Genomic DNA, 15,695 nt, shown 5'->3' with positions numbered 1-15,695 from the left:
TCCAGGAGCTCTTTACGGGCATAGTTCAGTGGTTCTCAACCTGGGGGTCAGGACCCTTTGGGGATCGAACAACTGTTTCACAAGGGTTGCCATGGGAAAAGACAAATTTCCCATAGTGTTAGGAACTAAAGCTTCTATTAGAATACCTACGGGACCACCTTCTGCCACACGAATCCCAATAGCCGGTTAGGTCCAACAGGGTCGGCCTTATCCAGGTCCCATCGACTAAACAATGTTGTCTGATGGGACCTAGTAGAAGAGCCTTCTCTGTGGCAGCCCCGGCCCTCTGGAATCAACTCCCCCCTGAGATTCGAATTGCCCCACCCTCCTTGCCTTCCGTAAGATGCTGAAGACCCATCTATACCTCCAAGCATGAGGGGATTAATTCTCCCCTTACCTTTCCTGACTCAACATTTGAGATTGGTATGATTGTTTTAGAATTGTTAGTTTTTTATAGTAATTGGGTTTTTAATATAGTCTATATTGGATTTGTATTTTATTGTATCTACTGTTGTTGTGAGCCGCTCCGAGGCCTCGGAGAGGGGCGGCATACAAATATAATAAATTATTATGATGATGATTATTATTATTATTATTATTATTAATTATTATTATTCTGGCACCTTGGAACATATTTTTACATACATGTTACATATAACTTTACAATCCGACCAATCGGTCATTTACAGTGGGAGTGTCCAACTGACCTTTCTGCCGATCAGCTTTAAGCTCTGTTGGGAGAATTGGGGCTAGACTTATGGTTGGGGGTCACCACAACATGTAAGAAGAACACGAAAATATAAAGAAATAAGGGAATTGCACGTATGTATATATAAATAAGAAGGGGGGAGAAGATGAAAAATATGGATCACTGATGCAGAATTGTTGCAAGATGGTAAATTAGTTTGTGTGTTGTTTTTGGTTTTTATATGTACTTTTCTTCTTTTATGTTTCAATGTTTCAATGTATATGTTTCAATGTTGTACCTGTGTTCATTTTTTAAGATACGAACCCGGTGTTTAAGATTTTTTTGCCTCTTCTTCCGAACTATTTTCACCTTACGAACCCAAGCAGCTGCTGCTGGGATGAAGGGGTTTCTTTTTTTCCCCTTTTTTGAAGAAAGACAAGGGAGGGGCGGCTTGGAGGAGTAAAGATTTTGCATGCTTGCAAAGAAAAGGGAGGGGCGCCCCCCTTGCCTTTCTTCCTTCCCACTCACCCTTTAGCCTAGCCTTGCTTCTTCCACCCGCCCCCTTTAGCTGCTCCTCCCTGCCCTCTGTTCACCTCCCTTCTAAAGTTTGGGATTTTCCTGAAGGATTTGCAGGCATTATTTGCTTTTACATTGATTCCTATGGGAAACATTGTTTTGTCTTACAAACTTTTCACCTTACGAACCTCCTCCTGGAACCAATTAAGTTCGTATCATGAGGTACCACTGTACATTACAAAAAGAACATCTGAAGGATCAAGTAGTCAACAGATCTTCTCGGAGAACATCTGAAAGCAGAACAAGAAGCAACGGGTGGAAACTAATCAAGAAGAGAAGCAACCTAGACCTGAGGAGACATTTCCTAACTGTGAGAACAATTAACCAGTGGAACAACTTGCCTCCAGAAGTTGTGGGTGCTCCAACACTGAAGGCTTTCAAAGAAAAACCCTGAACAACCATTTATTTTAAATGGTGCGGGGTCTCCCGCTTGAGCAGGGAGTTGGACTCGAAGACCTCCAAGTTCCTTTTCAACCCTGTCTGTGTTCTGTGAGCTTCTACGTGTTTGTCGTTATCGCTACTAGATTCAGAGAATTCCAGTCACCAGGTTTAATGACTCATTTCTTTCCCTGCTTGCTCCAGAATAAGATGTTAGAGCCAGTTTTAAGTCCTGTGGTCAACTGTGCCGGTCACCCAGATAAGAATGTGGCGAAAGAAGCTCTCAGGACACTCCACTTCCTCTTCAGACACCTGGATGTTGAGATCTATGGATGGAGGGCTATCAATCTTATTCCGCACCTCTTGAAATATTTTGCTGATGTAAGTCAACCAAATCACCATGAACTGGTTTCCTCTCTCTCTCTCTTTCTCTCTCCCTCTCCCTCCCTCTCTCTCTCCTGTTCTATCCCAGGCACACGTAGCTTGAGAACAAAGGAAGAATCCCACACAACAATATTTCAAATGAGTCTTTTTATACATAAAGTCTCATTTTTACAAGCTAATGTCATGTGTATGAAATAATGGTTATGACCTATAAAGCCCTTCATGGCACCGTACCAGATTATCTCAGGGACCGCCTTCTGCCGCACGAATCCCAGCGACCAGTTAGGTCCCACAGAGTGGGTCTTCTCCGGGTCCCGTCAACTAAACAATGTCGGTTGGTGGGGCCCAGGGGAAGAGCCTTCTCTGTGGCGGCCCCGGCCCTCTGGAACCAGCTCCCCCCAGAGATTAGAATTGCCTCCACCCTCCTTGCCTTTCGTAAGCTACTTAAAACCCACCTCTGCCGCCAGGCATGGGGGAATTGAGATGCTCTTTCCCCCTAAGCCTTTACAATTTTATGCATGGTATGGCTGTATGTATGTTTGGTTTTTATAATAATGGGTTTTTAACTGTTTTTAGTATTGGATTATTATTATATGCTGTTTTATTACTGTTGTTAGCCGCCCCGAGTCTGCGGAGAGGGGAGGCATATAAATCCAATAAATAAATAAATAAGTAAGTAAGTAAGTAAGTAAGTAAGTAAAGTAAGTAAGTAAGTAAGTAAGTAAGTAAGTAAATAAGTAAATAAGTAAATAAGTAAGTAAGTAAGTAAATAAATAAATAAACAAATAAATAAATAAATAAATAAGTAAATAAGTAAGTAAGTAAGTAAGTAAATAAGTAAGTAAGTAAGTAAGTAAGTAAGTAAATAAATAAATAAATAATCTTGGCAGTTTCTGAGTGAGGGTAATTAAGATATAACACAGTTCCACGACTAGGCTGCTGCCAAAGATCAAAGCCGCTCACATTCCTTCATGAGATAAGGAGTCTCCAGTTTCACAAACTTACTTTTACAGCTTCCCAGCATCTCAGCAGACAGGGCACTTTTTCTCCAACTTATTTATTTATTTATTCCATTTTTTTTAATGCCGCCCTTCTCCTTAGACTCAGGGGGGCTTACAACATGTTAGCAATAGCACTTTTTTTAACAGAGCCAGGCTATTGCCCCCACAATCCGGGTCCTCATTTTGCCCACCTTGGAAGGATGGAAGGCTGAGTCAACCTTGAGTCAGTAATGAGATTTGAACCGCTGACCTGCAGATCTACAATCAGCTTTAGTGGCCTGCACTACTGCACTCTACCTGCTGCGCCACCCCGGCTCAAATAACAGGCGGCTAGCATAACCTGGCTGAGACCTCAAATCCTCATCCAACTCCATTGCAAAATATAACTCCACCCTGAATTACCCGTATGGCACCCTTAAATACTTACAGGAAGTAGTCAGAACTTTATCAAAAATGCTTAGATATAGTTCAGCAACAACTGTGTTGGGTTCATCTAAAACAGTGTGTAAGCTTACAGATGATCCTTGAGACCTTCAAGAGAGCTGGAGAAGTTCCAGGTGTGGTGGAAGGGAGTGAAGGTTGCCACTCTCTACAGCTTCATCAAATCCTGCATTGCAGGGGTGGGTTCTAAATGACTTCACTGTCGGTGTGTCTAGAGAATAGAATAGAAATAGAATAGAATAGAACAGAACAGAACAGAATACAACAGGATAGGATAGGACAGAATAGAATAGAGTAGAATAGAATAGAATAGAACAGAATAGAATACAACAGGATAGGATAGGACAGAATAGAATAGAATAGAATTCTTTATTGGCCAAGCGTGATTGGACAGACAAGAAATTTGTCTTTGGTGCAGATGCTCTCAGCGGACATAAAAGAAAAAATACATTTGTCAAGAATCATGTGGTACAACACCTAATGATTGTCATAGGGGTCAAATAAGCAATGAAGAAACAATCAATAGTAATAAAAATCTTAGGGTACAAGCAACGAGTTACAGTCATACAGCCCTGAGTGGGAGGAGATGGGTGAGGAATGATGAGAAAAAACTAGTAGAAGTAGAAGAACCAATAGTTGTCTTGGTGTGCAGTGCTCTGTAGCGATGTTTGAGGGTCGGAGTTTATGTCCAGGATGCGAGGGGTCAGTAGATATTTCACCGCCCTCTTTTTGACTCGTGCAGTATACATGAATCCTCAATGGGAGGCAGGTGGGCAGCCATTGTTTTGTTCTGCAGTTCTGATTCTCCTCTGAAGTCTGTGTCGGTCTTGCTGGCTTGCAGAACCAAACCAGACAGTTGTAGAGGTGCAGATGACAGACTCAATGATTCTTCTGTAGAACTGGATCAGCAGCTCCTTGGGCAGTTTGAGCTTCCTGAGTTGGCACAGAAGGAACATTCTTTGTGGTGCTTCTTTGATTGTTATGAGGATTGAACAGACAGTCATCCAGTTCCTGGGTGCCCCAAAGGTCTTTTTCAAAAGGCAACTGGACTTTCTTTTTCCCTGTTTATCAGAACTGAAGAAGCTTCTTGGATGAGAAGTGACAGGTCTTCAAGGAAAAACAAACCAGTTGCCTTTTTGAAAAGTATCTTTGTGGCAACATGACCTGGAGGACTGACCCTCTCCATGGACATTGAACTGGGAATAGGTATGCTCTGAACTTGTGTAAACTTAAAGAAACTTCTGTATGGCCACCCCCAACCACCCCAAGAATCCAACAGCTGAGCATTGAGCTTACGTCGGTTTCTCTGCTTTTGGAGGGACTAACTCACCTGTTTCCCTTCCTTCGTAGGAAGACATCGAGCTGCGGAACACCTCCATCACTATTTTTGGCATGCTCTTGAAAGGGGTGAAGGATACGCAGAGTAGCGTGACCGAAAACGTCCTGCAGAGTTTTGTTCCCCTCATCGTACAGCTGGCAAATGGTCGGAGCAAAGAGGTGAGTGGAAGGGCTGGGTCCCCTGGGCTCCTGGCTTGTTCATGCTCCCTTCTCAATGGGACCCCTCGATAGCCCCATCTTCACTCAGAGCATCATCTATAGCCCCATCTTCACTCAGAGCATAAGGGGCGTACATAAGTGCACTGGTGTGCTTAACGTCCCCTGTCCAATTGTCTTTCCTTTATCTCATATATCATATATATTTTCTTCCTCTCATATATTTTCTCTTCTATTTTACATATTATCTTTATATATATTACTCAATGTCTATTCTCTTCCATATGTATTGTGTATTGGACAAAGAATAAATAAATAATAAATAAAAATCGTGGGTGCATCACGTGGACACTCTGGAGAACGCAAAGAAATTCCGGACAATCCTGAAGGGGCGAGGTCCTTGGTGCTCCCTGAACCTGGTTGTTTTCTTGCAAACCTTTCGTGACCCTACTAAGTGACAGCACCAACATGTGAGGTGGCAGGACTTGGTCTCTGCTTAGTACCCTATCATTTTGATGTGGGTGTAGGTTTCCTGTTTCGTTTGGGTGTTGTCTTCTGCTTGATGATTTGTCTAGTACCAACCCAAGAGAATCAGGGGTGAAATGAGGAGTCCTTGCTGCTCTCAGCTTCGTTGTTTTCTTGCAGATTATTATTATTATTATTATTATTATTATTATTATTATTATTATTTATTAGATTTGTATGCCACCCCTCTCCGAATACTCCAAAGATTTTTTTATTTATTGTTAGAGTTGAAAGGGACCATGAAGGCCATCGAGTTCAACCCCCTGCCCAAGCAGGAACCCTATAGTACAGTGTTCCCTCGATTTTCGCAGGGGCTGCGTTCCAAGACTGCCCGCGAAAGTCGAATTTCCACCTAGTAGCGGTGCGGAAGTAAAAACACCATTTTTGGCTATCGACAGCCAAAAACAACCCCCATGCACCCTTTTTCAAGGCAGCGCAAGGAGCCGGGCTTGAAGTTGGGGGCGGGGAGCGATGAAAGTGCGGAGGCCGGCAAAGATTGTTTGGAATGTCGGCTGCCCCCGCCCCCCCAGCGCCTCCGGCCCCCTCGCCGCTACCGCCCGCCCGCCCGATCCGCCCCTCTCACCGGCTTTCTTGGGACACGGGTCCTCCTGCAGCATCGCTGGCGGCTATGGCTTCTCATCCTCCTCATTCGTCCGCTAGCCGCTCTGAGCGCTTTGAGAATGCCCGCCCCACCCCTCTCACAGTCCCTTAGCTGAGAGCACTTTCGTCCCAGCTATCAGCGAGGGGGCTGCAGGACAGGCGGGGCAGGCGTTCTCACAGAGCGGGAGAGAGAGAGGGAGAAAGAGAGAGAGAGAGAGAGCAAGAGGGGGGAGAGTGGCAGGTAGAGAGAGAGAGAGAAATGATAGAAAAAAGGGGAGAAAAAAAGAGAAATGAGAAAATGATTGAAGCAGAGAATGACAGGAAAGAAAGAGAAAGAGAGAGAGAAGTGACTCTTGGTGATGACATATGACATCATCGGGTGGGAAAAACAGTGGTATAGAAAAAAAACCGTGGAGTATTTTTTAATTAATATTTTTTGAAAAAACGTGGTATAGCTGTTTCGCGAAGTTTGAACCCGCGAAAATCGAGGGATCACTGTACACCAGTCAAGTGGCAGTTCAAACTTCTCTTAAGATATTTCCTTAGATACCATCTTAGGTACAATCCTAAATTGCATTAACAAGGGGATACATTCTAGGACTAGGGGGGGTACTAATACTACTCTATAAAGCCCTAGTTATACCACACTAGAGTACTGAATTCAGTTTTCATCACCACACTACAAAAAAGACATTGAAACTCTAGAGAAAGTGCATAAGAGAAAAACCAGGATGATAAGGGCCTGGAAACTAAAACAGAGGTTGCAGGAACTGGGCCTGGCTAGTCTAGCGAAGAGAAGGACCAGGGGAGACAGGACAGCAGTCTTCCAATAGTTGAGGGGCTTCCACAGAGAGGGGGGGGGGGTCAGGCTGTTTTCCAAAGCAGCAGAGGGCCAGCCTAGGAACAACGGATGGAAGCTGACCAAGGGGAGATTCAACCTGGAAATAAGGAGGAACTTTCTGATGGTGAGAGTGAGGAACCAGTAGAACAGCTTGCCTGCGGAAGTTGTGAGAGCTCCAACCCTTTCAAGAGGAGATTGGATGGCCATTTGTCTGGGATGGTGTAGGGTCTCTTGCTCATGCAGAGGGCTGGACTAGATGACCTGTTTGTTTTCTCATGTACGTATTGGTGGTATACAAAGATATAATAATATTTATATACATGATACTAGGGAAAAAAGAAACATTAGGACAGGGGACGGAAGGCACGCTGCTGCACTTATACACGCCCCTTACTGACCTCTTAGGAATAGGGAGAGGTCAACAGTGGACAGTCTAAGGGTAAAGTTTTGGGAGTTAGGGGATGATACTGCAGAGTCAATAGTGAGTTCCATGCATCGCCTACTCGGTTACTAAAGTCGTATTTCCTGCAGTCGGGTTTGGATTGGTTTACTTTGTGTTTGTATCTGTTGTGTCCTCGTGTGTTGTTGTGGTTGAAGCTGACGTAGTCGTTGATAGGAAGGATGTTGTGGCAGGTGATTTTATGGGCTCTGCTGAGGTTGTGTTTAGGGCAACATAGTTCTAAGCTTTCTAAACCTAGGATTGTAAGTCTAGTTGCGTAGGGTATTCTGTTGCGAGTGGAGGAGTGGAGGGCTCCTCTAGTAAAGTATCTCTGGACATTTTCTAGAGTGTTTATGTCCAAAATGCAGTGTGGGTTCCAGACAGATGAGCTGTATTCAAGGATTGGTCTGGTGAAAGTTTTGTATGCTCTGGTTAGTAGTGTGAGATTACCGGAGCAGAAGCTACATATGATTAGGTTAACAACTCTTGGAGCCTTTGGGGGGATGTTGTTGCAGTGGACTTTGGCACTTAGGTCACTTGATAGGAGTATCCCAAGGTCTTTATCTCATCTTGTTCAGTTTCCATCCATTCTTCCTAGTCTGGCCTTCAGGTGCCCCCTTGCCCTGCCCTAGCTTAGCCCTGGGACAGCTTATCCACTTCCCTACCTCCTGAGCAAGGAGAAGGCTGGGTTTTCTCTGTAGAACAGGTACAGAACCAGAACCAGGTTGTCTGACTTCCTCCTCCCTCCCTCCCTCGGCCCAGGTCTCCAGGAGCACCATCGAGTCCTGTGTCACCTTCCTGAACTGGAGGGATGTCCCCATCAGCTTGTTCGACCATCAAATCTATAGCAGTCTCCATAGCATGTATGCCAACATCTGCTTCGTGGTGGTAAGTATGAGCCAAGCTGGCTTGTTTTGTTCCAGATTAGAATATACCAACCATTTAGGTATTTACTTGTTTTCTTTTGTCCTACCTTTCTTGTTTTTATAAATAAATCACGATGGTGGACATCCCTATTGCATCTTTTTCTTCTCCGTTTTTCTTCAAAACAACCCTGCAAGGTGGGTTGCACTGAGAGAGAGGGACTGAACCAAAGTCACCCTAAGGCAGGACTAGAACTCTCCATCTCCTGGTGATTGGCCCAAAGTCACCCAAGTGATTTTCATCTCAGAGGCGGGACTAGAACTCTCCATCTCCTAGTGATTGGCCCAAAGTCACCCAGGTGATTTTCATCTCAGAGGCGGGACTAGAACTCTCACTCTCCTGGTGATTGGCCCAAAGTCACCCAGGTGATTTTCATCTCAGAGGCGGGACTAGAACTCTCCCTCTCCTGGTGATTGGCCCAAAGTCACCCAAGTGATTTTCATCTCAGAGGCGGGACTAGAACTCTCCATCTCCTGGTGATTGGCCCAAAGTCACCCAGGTGATTTTCATCTCAGAGGCGGGACTAGAACTCTCCATCTCCTGGTGATTGGCCCAAAGTCACCCAGGTGATTTTCATCTCAGAGGCGGGACTAGAACTCTCCATCTCCTGGTGATTGGCCCAAAGTCACCCAAGTGATTTTCATCTCAGAGGCGGGACTAGAACTCTCCCTCTCCTAGTGATTGGCCCAAAGTCACCCAAGTGATTTTCATCTCAGAGGCGGGACTAGAACTCTCCATCTCCTGGTGATTGGCCCAAAGTCACCCAAGTGATTTTCATCTCAGAGGCGGGACTAGAACTCTCCCTCTCCTGGTGATTGGCCCAAAGTCACCCAAGTGATTTTCATCTCAGAGGCGGGACTAGAACTCTCCCTCTCCTAGTGATTGGCCCAAAGTCACCCAGGTGATTTTCATCTCAGAGGCGGGACTAGAACTCTCACTCTCCTGGTGATTGGCCCAAAGTCACCCAGGTGATTTTCATCTCAGAGGCGGGACTAGAACTCTCCCTCTCCTAGTGATTGGCCCAAAGTCACCCAGGTGATTTTCATCTCAGAGGCGGGACTAGAACTCTCCATCTCCTAGTGATTGGCCCAAAGTCACCCAGGTGATTTTCATCTCAGAGGCGGGACTAGAACTCTCCATCTCCTGGTGATTGGCCCAAAGTCACCCAGCTGAGTATCATGACTAAGGCCTATTGGATTTATATGCCACCCCTCTCCAAGGGCTTTATGGTTTTAACTTACATAAAACTGTCTAATAACATAAATGTATGTGTGTATATAATATTCTAACCCTATTTAATGCTATACTATTCTGTACTGTACTGTGATCATTAGTGAGTTGCAACCAGTACAGCCCAATAGAGCGTTCTGGTAGTGAAAACAGGCTCACTTTTGTGAAAAATGGGGCAGGCAGATGGTTTGAGAGGCCTGCAGAATGCTCCTGGGGGCTGGGGAGGACAAAATCTTTTTTTTTCTTAGTTACCTCTTTGAAATCTTGGTGCATCTTATACCCCAGTGTGTCTTACAATTTGAAAAACACAATAATATGTTATGGAAGACACTGTTGTGGAAGACATGAAGGCTAGAAACCTTACCAAGAAAGCAGCCGCTTTGTAAAATAATAATAATAATAATAATAATAATAATAATAATAATAATAATAAATGAAAGGAAGCTATATAGTTCACTGGCTTGTCTGTTGCCTTATTTTCCCCAGATGAATAAATGCCGGGAACATATTTCTGAAATGTTGTATCAGATGGTGGAATTCCTGAGGAGCAGAAACCCTACGCACCGCGAGGCAGCTGCCATCTTAATTGGTAATCTCAAAGGCAAACTCTGGACAGAGGGGAGGAGAAACCGAGACAAGCAGGCGGCCTAATGCCATGTTATGCTGACCATTCTATATGTGTGTGTGCGTGTTTTCAAATTTGTAAAGAACTGATAAAGAAATAGAGGGAGATCAGGATAGATCTATTTTGAGCTTTTTAGCTCTTGTCAGCTAGCCGTACCCTCATAGGATTCAGGTTCTAATCAGTAGGCCACAGGTTCTACTCATTTTTATCAGTTGTGCCAGGGGAAATTTAAATGTTTTTAAAAACATTTTAAAGTGAATCTGGCTTCTGCATGGACGTTGCTTGCTCAGAAGGGCACAAAAAATTGACAAGAGCTAAAAAGCTCGAAATAGATCTATCCTGGTCTCCCTCTATGTCTTTTTCAGTTCTTTACAAAATTGAAAATATGATTTGGTGTCTTGATGGCCCCGGGAGTGGGGCATCTTTCGGCTGTGGCGAGGGGGGCGTTTGCCCAGGTCCGCCTGGTGCACCAGTTGCGGCCCTATCTGGACCAGGACTCACTGCTCACAGACACTCATGCCCTCATCACCTCGAGGTTCGACTACTGCAATGCTCTCTACATGGGGCGACCTTTGAATAGTGTTCAGAAACTTCAGATCGTGCAGAATGCAGCTGCGAGAGCAGTCATGGGCTTACCTAGGTATGCCCATATTACTCCAACACTCCACAGTCTGCATTGGTTGCCGATCAGTTTCCGGTCACAATTCAAAGTGTTGGTTATGACCTATAAAGCCCTTCATGGCATCGGGCCAGAATATCTCCGAGACCGCCTTCTGCCGCATGAATCCCAGCTACCAGTTAGGTCCCACAGAGTGGGCCTCCCGTCAACTAAACAATGTCGTTTGGCGGGCCCCAGGGGAAGAGCCTTCTCTGTGGCGCCCCCGGCCCTCTGGAACCAACTCCCTCCAGAGATCAGAATTGCCCCCACCCTCCTCGCCTTTTGTAAGCTCCTTAAAAGCCACCTCTGCCGTCAGGCATGGGGGAATTGAGATATTCCCTTCCCCCTGGGCCTCTACAGTTTATGCATGGTATGTCAGTATGTATGTCTGGTTTTTATAATAAGGGTTTTTAGTTGTTTTATTATTGGATTGCTACATATTGTTTTTATCACTGTTGTTAGCCGCCCCGAGTCCACGGAGAGGGGCGGCATACAAATCCAATAAATAAATAAATGAATAAAAAGGGAGCAGTGAGTTCCCTCCCATATCTGGATCTGCCGAGACGGGTGTGTGTTGGTATCTTGGACCAGTGTACTTGGCACCCGAGTCTGATAACGTGGAGGTCGGAGAGGATGTAGAGTCAGAGGCTGAAAGCCAACCAGGGTTTGTTGCACCTTCAGAGGTGCCCATGAGTGACTCAGGAGATGAGGAAGAGCCTCGATGCCAGAGTGCGCAGAAGTATTAGCAGGCAGGAATGGCTGAGCACGAAAAGATCTATGTGTGAATAGCTCTATAGAACAATTAGCCATGCTTTCTGGCTATATAAGGGCAAGTCTTGGGATGAGTGAGTGTGGAAGTCAACTGTATAATGTGAGTGATGGATTGATGAGTTTAATGTGGAACTAATGAGTTTATTGGAAGGAACTTCTTATCTCCAGGCTGCTGGCCAAATCAAGTGAGTCAGTGGGACTGCCTCACAGCCTGCAACTAGCTGACCATCTCAGCCTGCTGAGCCTCAAGGTGCTGGTAACTAACCTTGCATTCCCTTAGGTCTTCCTATGCTCCTACTCCTCAGTGTGGCGCTTCCGCTGAACCTCCTTTCCAGCCAGGTCCAATTGGAACTGAGCTATTTTGCCAATTCTTTCTCATCAGGGCTGCCTAGTTCCAAGTTTAAGTTTCAAGTTTTATTGGATTTATATGCCGCCCCTCTCCGAAAACTCGGGGCAGCTAACAACAATCATGAACAATATACAATAAAATCCAATACTAAAAGCAAATTAAAACCCCTTAATATATAAAAACCAAACATACATACAAACATACCATGTATACAGTTGTAACGGCCTAGGGGGAGAAAAAAGTCTTAATTCCCCCATGCCTGGCGGCAGAGGTGGGTTTTAAGTAGCTTACGAAAGGCAAGGAGGGTGGGGGCAATTCTGATCTCTTGGGGGAGTTGGTTCCAGAGGGTCGGGGCCGCCAGAGAAGGCTCTTCCCCTGGGTCCTGCCAAGCGACATTGTTTAGTTGACGGGACCCGGAGAAGACCCACTCTGTGGTACCTAACTGGCCGCTGAGATTCGTGCGGCAGAAGGCGGTCCCTGAGGTAATCTGGTCCTGTGCCATGAAGGGCTTTATAGGTCATAACCAACACTTTGAATTGTGACCGGAAACTGATCGGCAACCAATGCAGACTGCGGAGTGTTGGTGTGACATGGGCAAATTTAGGAAAGCCCATGATAGCTCTCGCAGCTGCATTCTGCACGATCTGAAGTTTCCAAACACTTTTCAAAGGTAGCCCCATGTAGAGAGCGTTACAGTAGTTGAGCCTCGAGGTGATGAGGGCATGAGTGACTGTGAGCAGTGACTCCCGGTCCAGATAGGGTCGCAACTGATGCACCAGGCGAACCTGGGCAAACGCCCCCCTCGCCACAGCCGAAAGATGGTTCTCTAATGTGAGCTGTGGATCGAGGAGGACGCCCAAGTTGCAAACCCTCTCTGAGGGGGTCAATGATTCTCCACCCAGGGTGATGGACGGACAGATGGAATTGTCCTTGGGAGGCAAGACCCACAGCCACTCCGTCTTGTCTGGGTTGAGTTTGAGTTTGTTGACACCCATCCAGGCCCCAACAGCCTCCAGGCACCGGCACATCACTTCCACTGCTTCGCTGACTGGACATGGGGTGGAGATGTATAGCTGAGTATCATCGGCATATTGATCATACCTCACCCCATGCCCTTGGATGATCTCACCCAGCGGTTTCATGTAGATGTTAAATAGCAGGGGGGAGAGGACCGACCCCTGAGGCACCCCACAAGGGAGAAACCTAGAGGTCGACCTCTGACCCCCCACTAACACTGACTGCGACCGACCGGAGAGGTAGGAGGAGAACCACTGAAGGACAGTGCCTCTCACTCCCAACTCCTCCAGCCGGCGCAGAAGGATACCATGGTCGATGGTATCGAAAGCCACTGAGAGGTCAAGAAGCACCAGGACAGAGGATAAACCTCTGTCCCGGGCCTGCCAGAGATCATCCATCAACGCGACCAAAGCAGTTTCCGTGCTGTAGCCGGGCCTGAATCCAGACTGCTGAGGACCTAGATAATCGGCTTCTTCCAAGGACCGTTGGAGTTGGAGCGCCACCACCTTCTCGACAACCTTCCCCATAAAGGGAAAGTTGGAGACTGGACGGTAGTTATTAAGCACGGCTGGGTCCAGGGAAGGCTTCTTGAGGAGGGGGCGCACAAGTGCCTCCTTATAAAGGGCCGGAAAGGACCCCCTCCCCAAGGAGGCGTTGACAATCTCCTGGGCCCAGCTCCGTGTCACCTCTCGACTGGCCGAAACCAACCAAGAGGGACATGGATCCAGTAAACAGGTGGCGGAGCTCACAGCTCCAATGGCCTTGTCCACTTCATCAGGTGTCACCAAGTCAAACTCCTCCCAGACAGATGGACAAAGACGTTTAGCCCCAGTCACCTCGACTGACTCGTTGTCAGTCGACTCTGTTTTACAATTGGAGTCGAGGTCAGCTCGAATCCGAGTGATTTTATCAGCAGAAAACATGTTAAAGTCCTCAGCACTGCTCTGCAAGGGCTCCCCAACTCCCCCCTGATTAAGAAGGGAGCGGGTCACCCTAAACAGAGCGGCCGGGCGGGATTCCGCTGATGCAATCAAGGCGGAATGATACGCGCATCTTGCCACCTTGAGCGCCACTTTGTAAGTCTTAATATGAGCTCTTACAAGTGTTCGATCGGATTCGGACTTACTCTTCCTCCATCGCTTCTCTAGACGTCTCTTCTGGCGTTTCAACTCCTGGAGCTCCTCGTTGAACCATGGAGCTCTACGGGGTCTAGCGCCACGGAGAGGTCGCAGTGGCGCAATTCGGTCAAGGGCCTCCGCTGCAGCCTTGTTCCAGGCCTCAGCCAGAGACTCTGCCGAACTGTGTACGAGTGTATCTGGAATAACCCCAAGCGCCTTCTGAAAACCATCTGGATCCATCAGGCGCCTGGGGCGGAACAACTTAATCGGTTCCGCCTCCCTGCGGGGGAGGATTGGAGCCAGGAAGTCAAGCCGCAGTAGAAAATGGTCTGACCATGACAAAGGCAACACTTCTAAGCCCCTTAGTCTCAGACCATTACTCAGTTGCTCAGAGAGGAATACCATGTCGGGTGCGTGTCCTCCCTCGTGAGTCGGACCCTGTACTACTTGAGTCAGGTCCATGGCTACTATGGTGGCCATGAACTCCTGTGCCAGTCCAGAGGATTCGCCGAGCGATGGCAGGTTGAGGTCCTCCAAGACAATAAGTCTAGGGAACCCCACTGCCAGCCTGGCTACCTCCTCGAGTAGCACAGGCAGGGCTTGTGCCACGCAGCTGGGAGGCAGGTACGTGAGAAACAAGCCCACCTGAACCCCTAAGTCCAACTTCACCAGGAGGGACTCGCAACCCGCAATTTCCGGAGCAAGGAGTCTACGCAGGCAAAGGCTCTCCCTGGCTATAATAGCCACTCCTCCCCCCCTTCCCTGGGGTCGAGGTTGGTGCCATATCTGAAACCTGGCTGGGCAAATTTCAGAGAGAGGAACTCCTCCCTCTGGGCCCAGCCAGGTTTCAGTAATACAAGCCAGGTCGGCCTCCTCATCCAGGATCAAATCCCGGATGAGGAGAGCTTTATTTACCACCGACCTGGCATTGAGTAGCAACAGCTTGAGCCCAGGGCCAGACTTACACTTGTCACCAGTATTCTGGGTTGAGCTCATGGAGCCGGAACAAGGGATCGTTATTAAGCAATGATCCCTCCTTCCCCTGGAACGGCTAACTCCGTGGCTCCCACCATATCTGCCTCTCCCCAGCAACACTGAGATATCCTGACCCTCTGTCACCCCAGAGATAGATGTCCCTCCCCCTCCTGCCTCTCCAGCGCCAGGTAGGCCAAATATATTATTTACATCATTCCCATTCATCTCACCCATACTGTGACCCCACCCATCCCACCCATACCAATCATTAGCTCCAACAACTGCTTCCCGTTGGGGCCCTAAGGGGCCCAGGCGGGCAGGCAAGGAGGGGCCAGGAGGGAAGGGGCGAGTAGTGGCTGGCGAGGCGCCCTTTGGTGTGAGTGACATAGAGTTGACCACACCCACCCAGTCACATGACCACCTACTCACGCCTACCCAGCCAGTCAACAGGCAGATCATATTAGCGGTCCGTGGAATTTAAAATTATGAATTCAGGGGTTCCCTGAGGTCCGAAAGGTTGGTGACCCCTGCTCTAGACAGACCCAGTTCCCATAACCATCCCGTAAAGTCCCAACGCAACTGTTCCAAGTAGAAACACATGAATTGGGTGTTGTTGTTGTTTTTGTTTCCTTGAATCCATCTCAATTTGTCCGTCTCTGCT

General features: G+C 47.2%; 1 protein-coding gene across 1 annotated transcript in view; it reads left to right on the top strand.

Annotated features, from left to right (window-relative positions):
* The window catches only part of LOC139159626 (maestro heat-like repeat family member 5), a 62,311-nt gene that overhangs the window by 45,120 nt on the left and 1,496 nt on the right, over nucleotides 1-15,695 (top strand). Inside the window, exons 22-25 of the mRNA XM_070736926.1 lie at nucleotides 1,847-2,023; nucleotides 4,819-4,965; nucleotides 8,130-8,255; nucleotides 10,008-10,110. Of these exons, the coding sequence (XP_070593027.1) occupies nucleotides 1,847-2,023; nucleotides 4,819-4,965; nucleotides 8,130-8,255; nucleotides 10,008-10,110 (553 nt within the window). The remainder of the gene's footprint in view (nucleotides 1-1,846; nucleotides 2,024-4,818; nucleotides 4,966-8,129; nucleotides 8,256-10,007; nucleotides 10,111-15,695) is intronic.

The sequence above is a fragment of the Erythrolamprus reginae genome, chromosome 2 (assembly GCF_031021105.1).
Source record: "Erythrolamprus reginae isolate rEryReg1 chromosome 2, rEryReg1.hap1, whole genome shotgun sequence".
Taxonomy (NCBI): Eukaryota; Metazoa; Chordata; class Lepidosauria; order Squamata; family Dipsadidae; genus Erythrolamprus; species Erythrolamprus reginae.
Note: the sequence above shows the minus strand (reverse complement) of the source record. Positions and strands in the feature narration are given on the sequence as shown.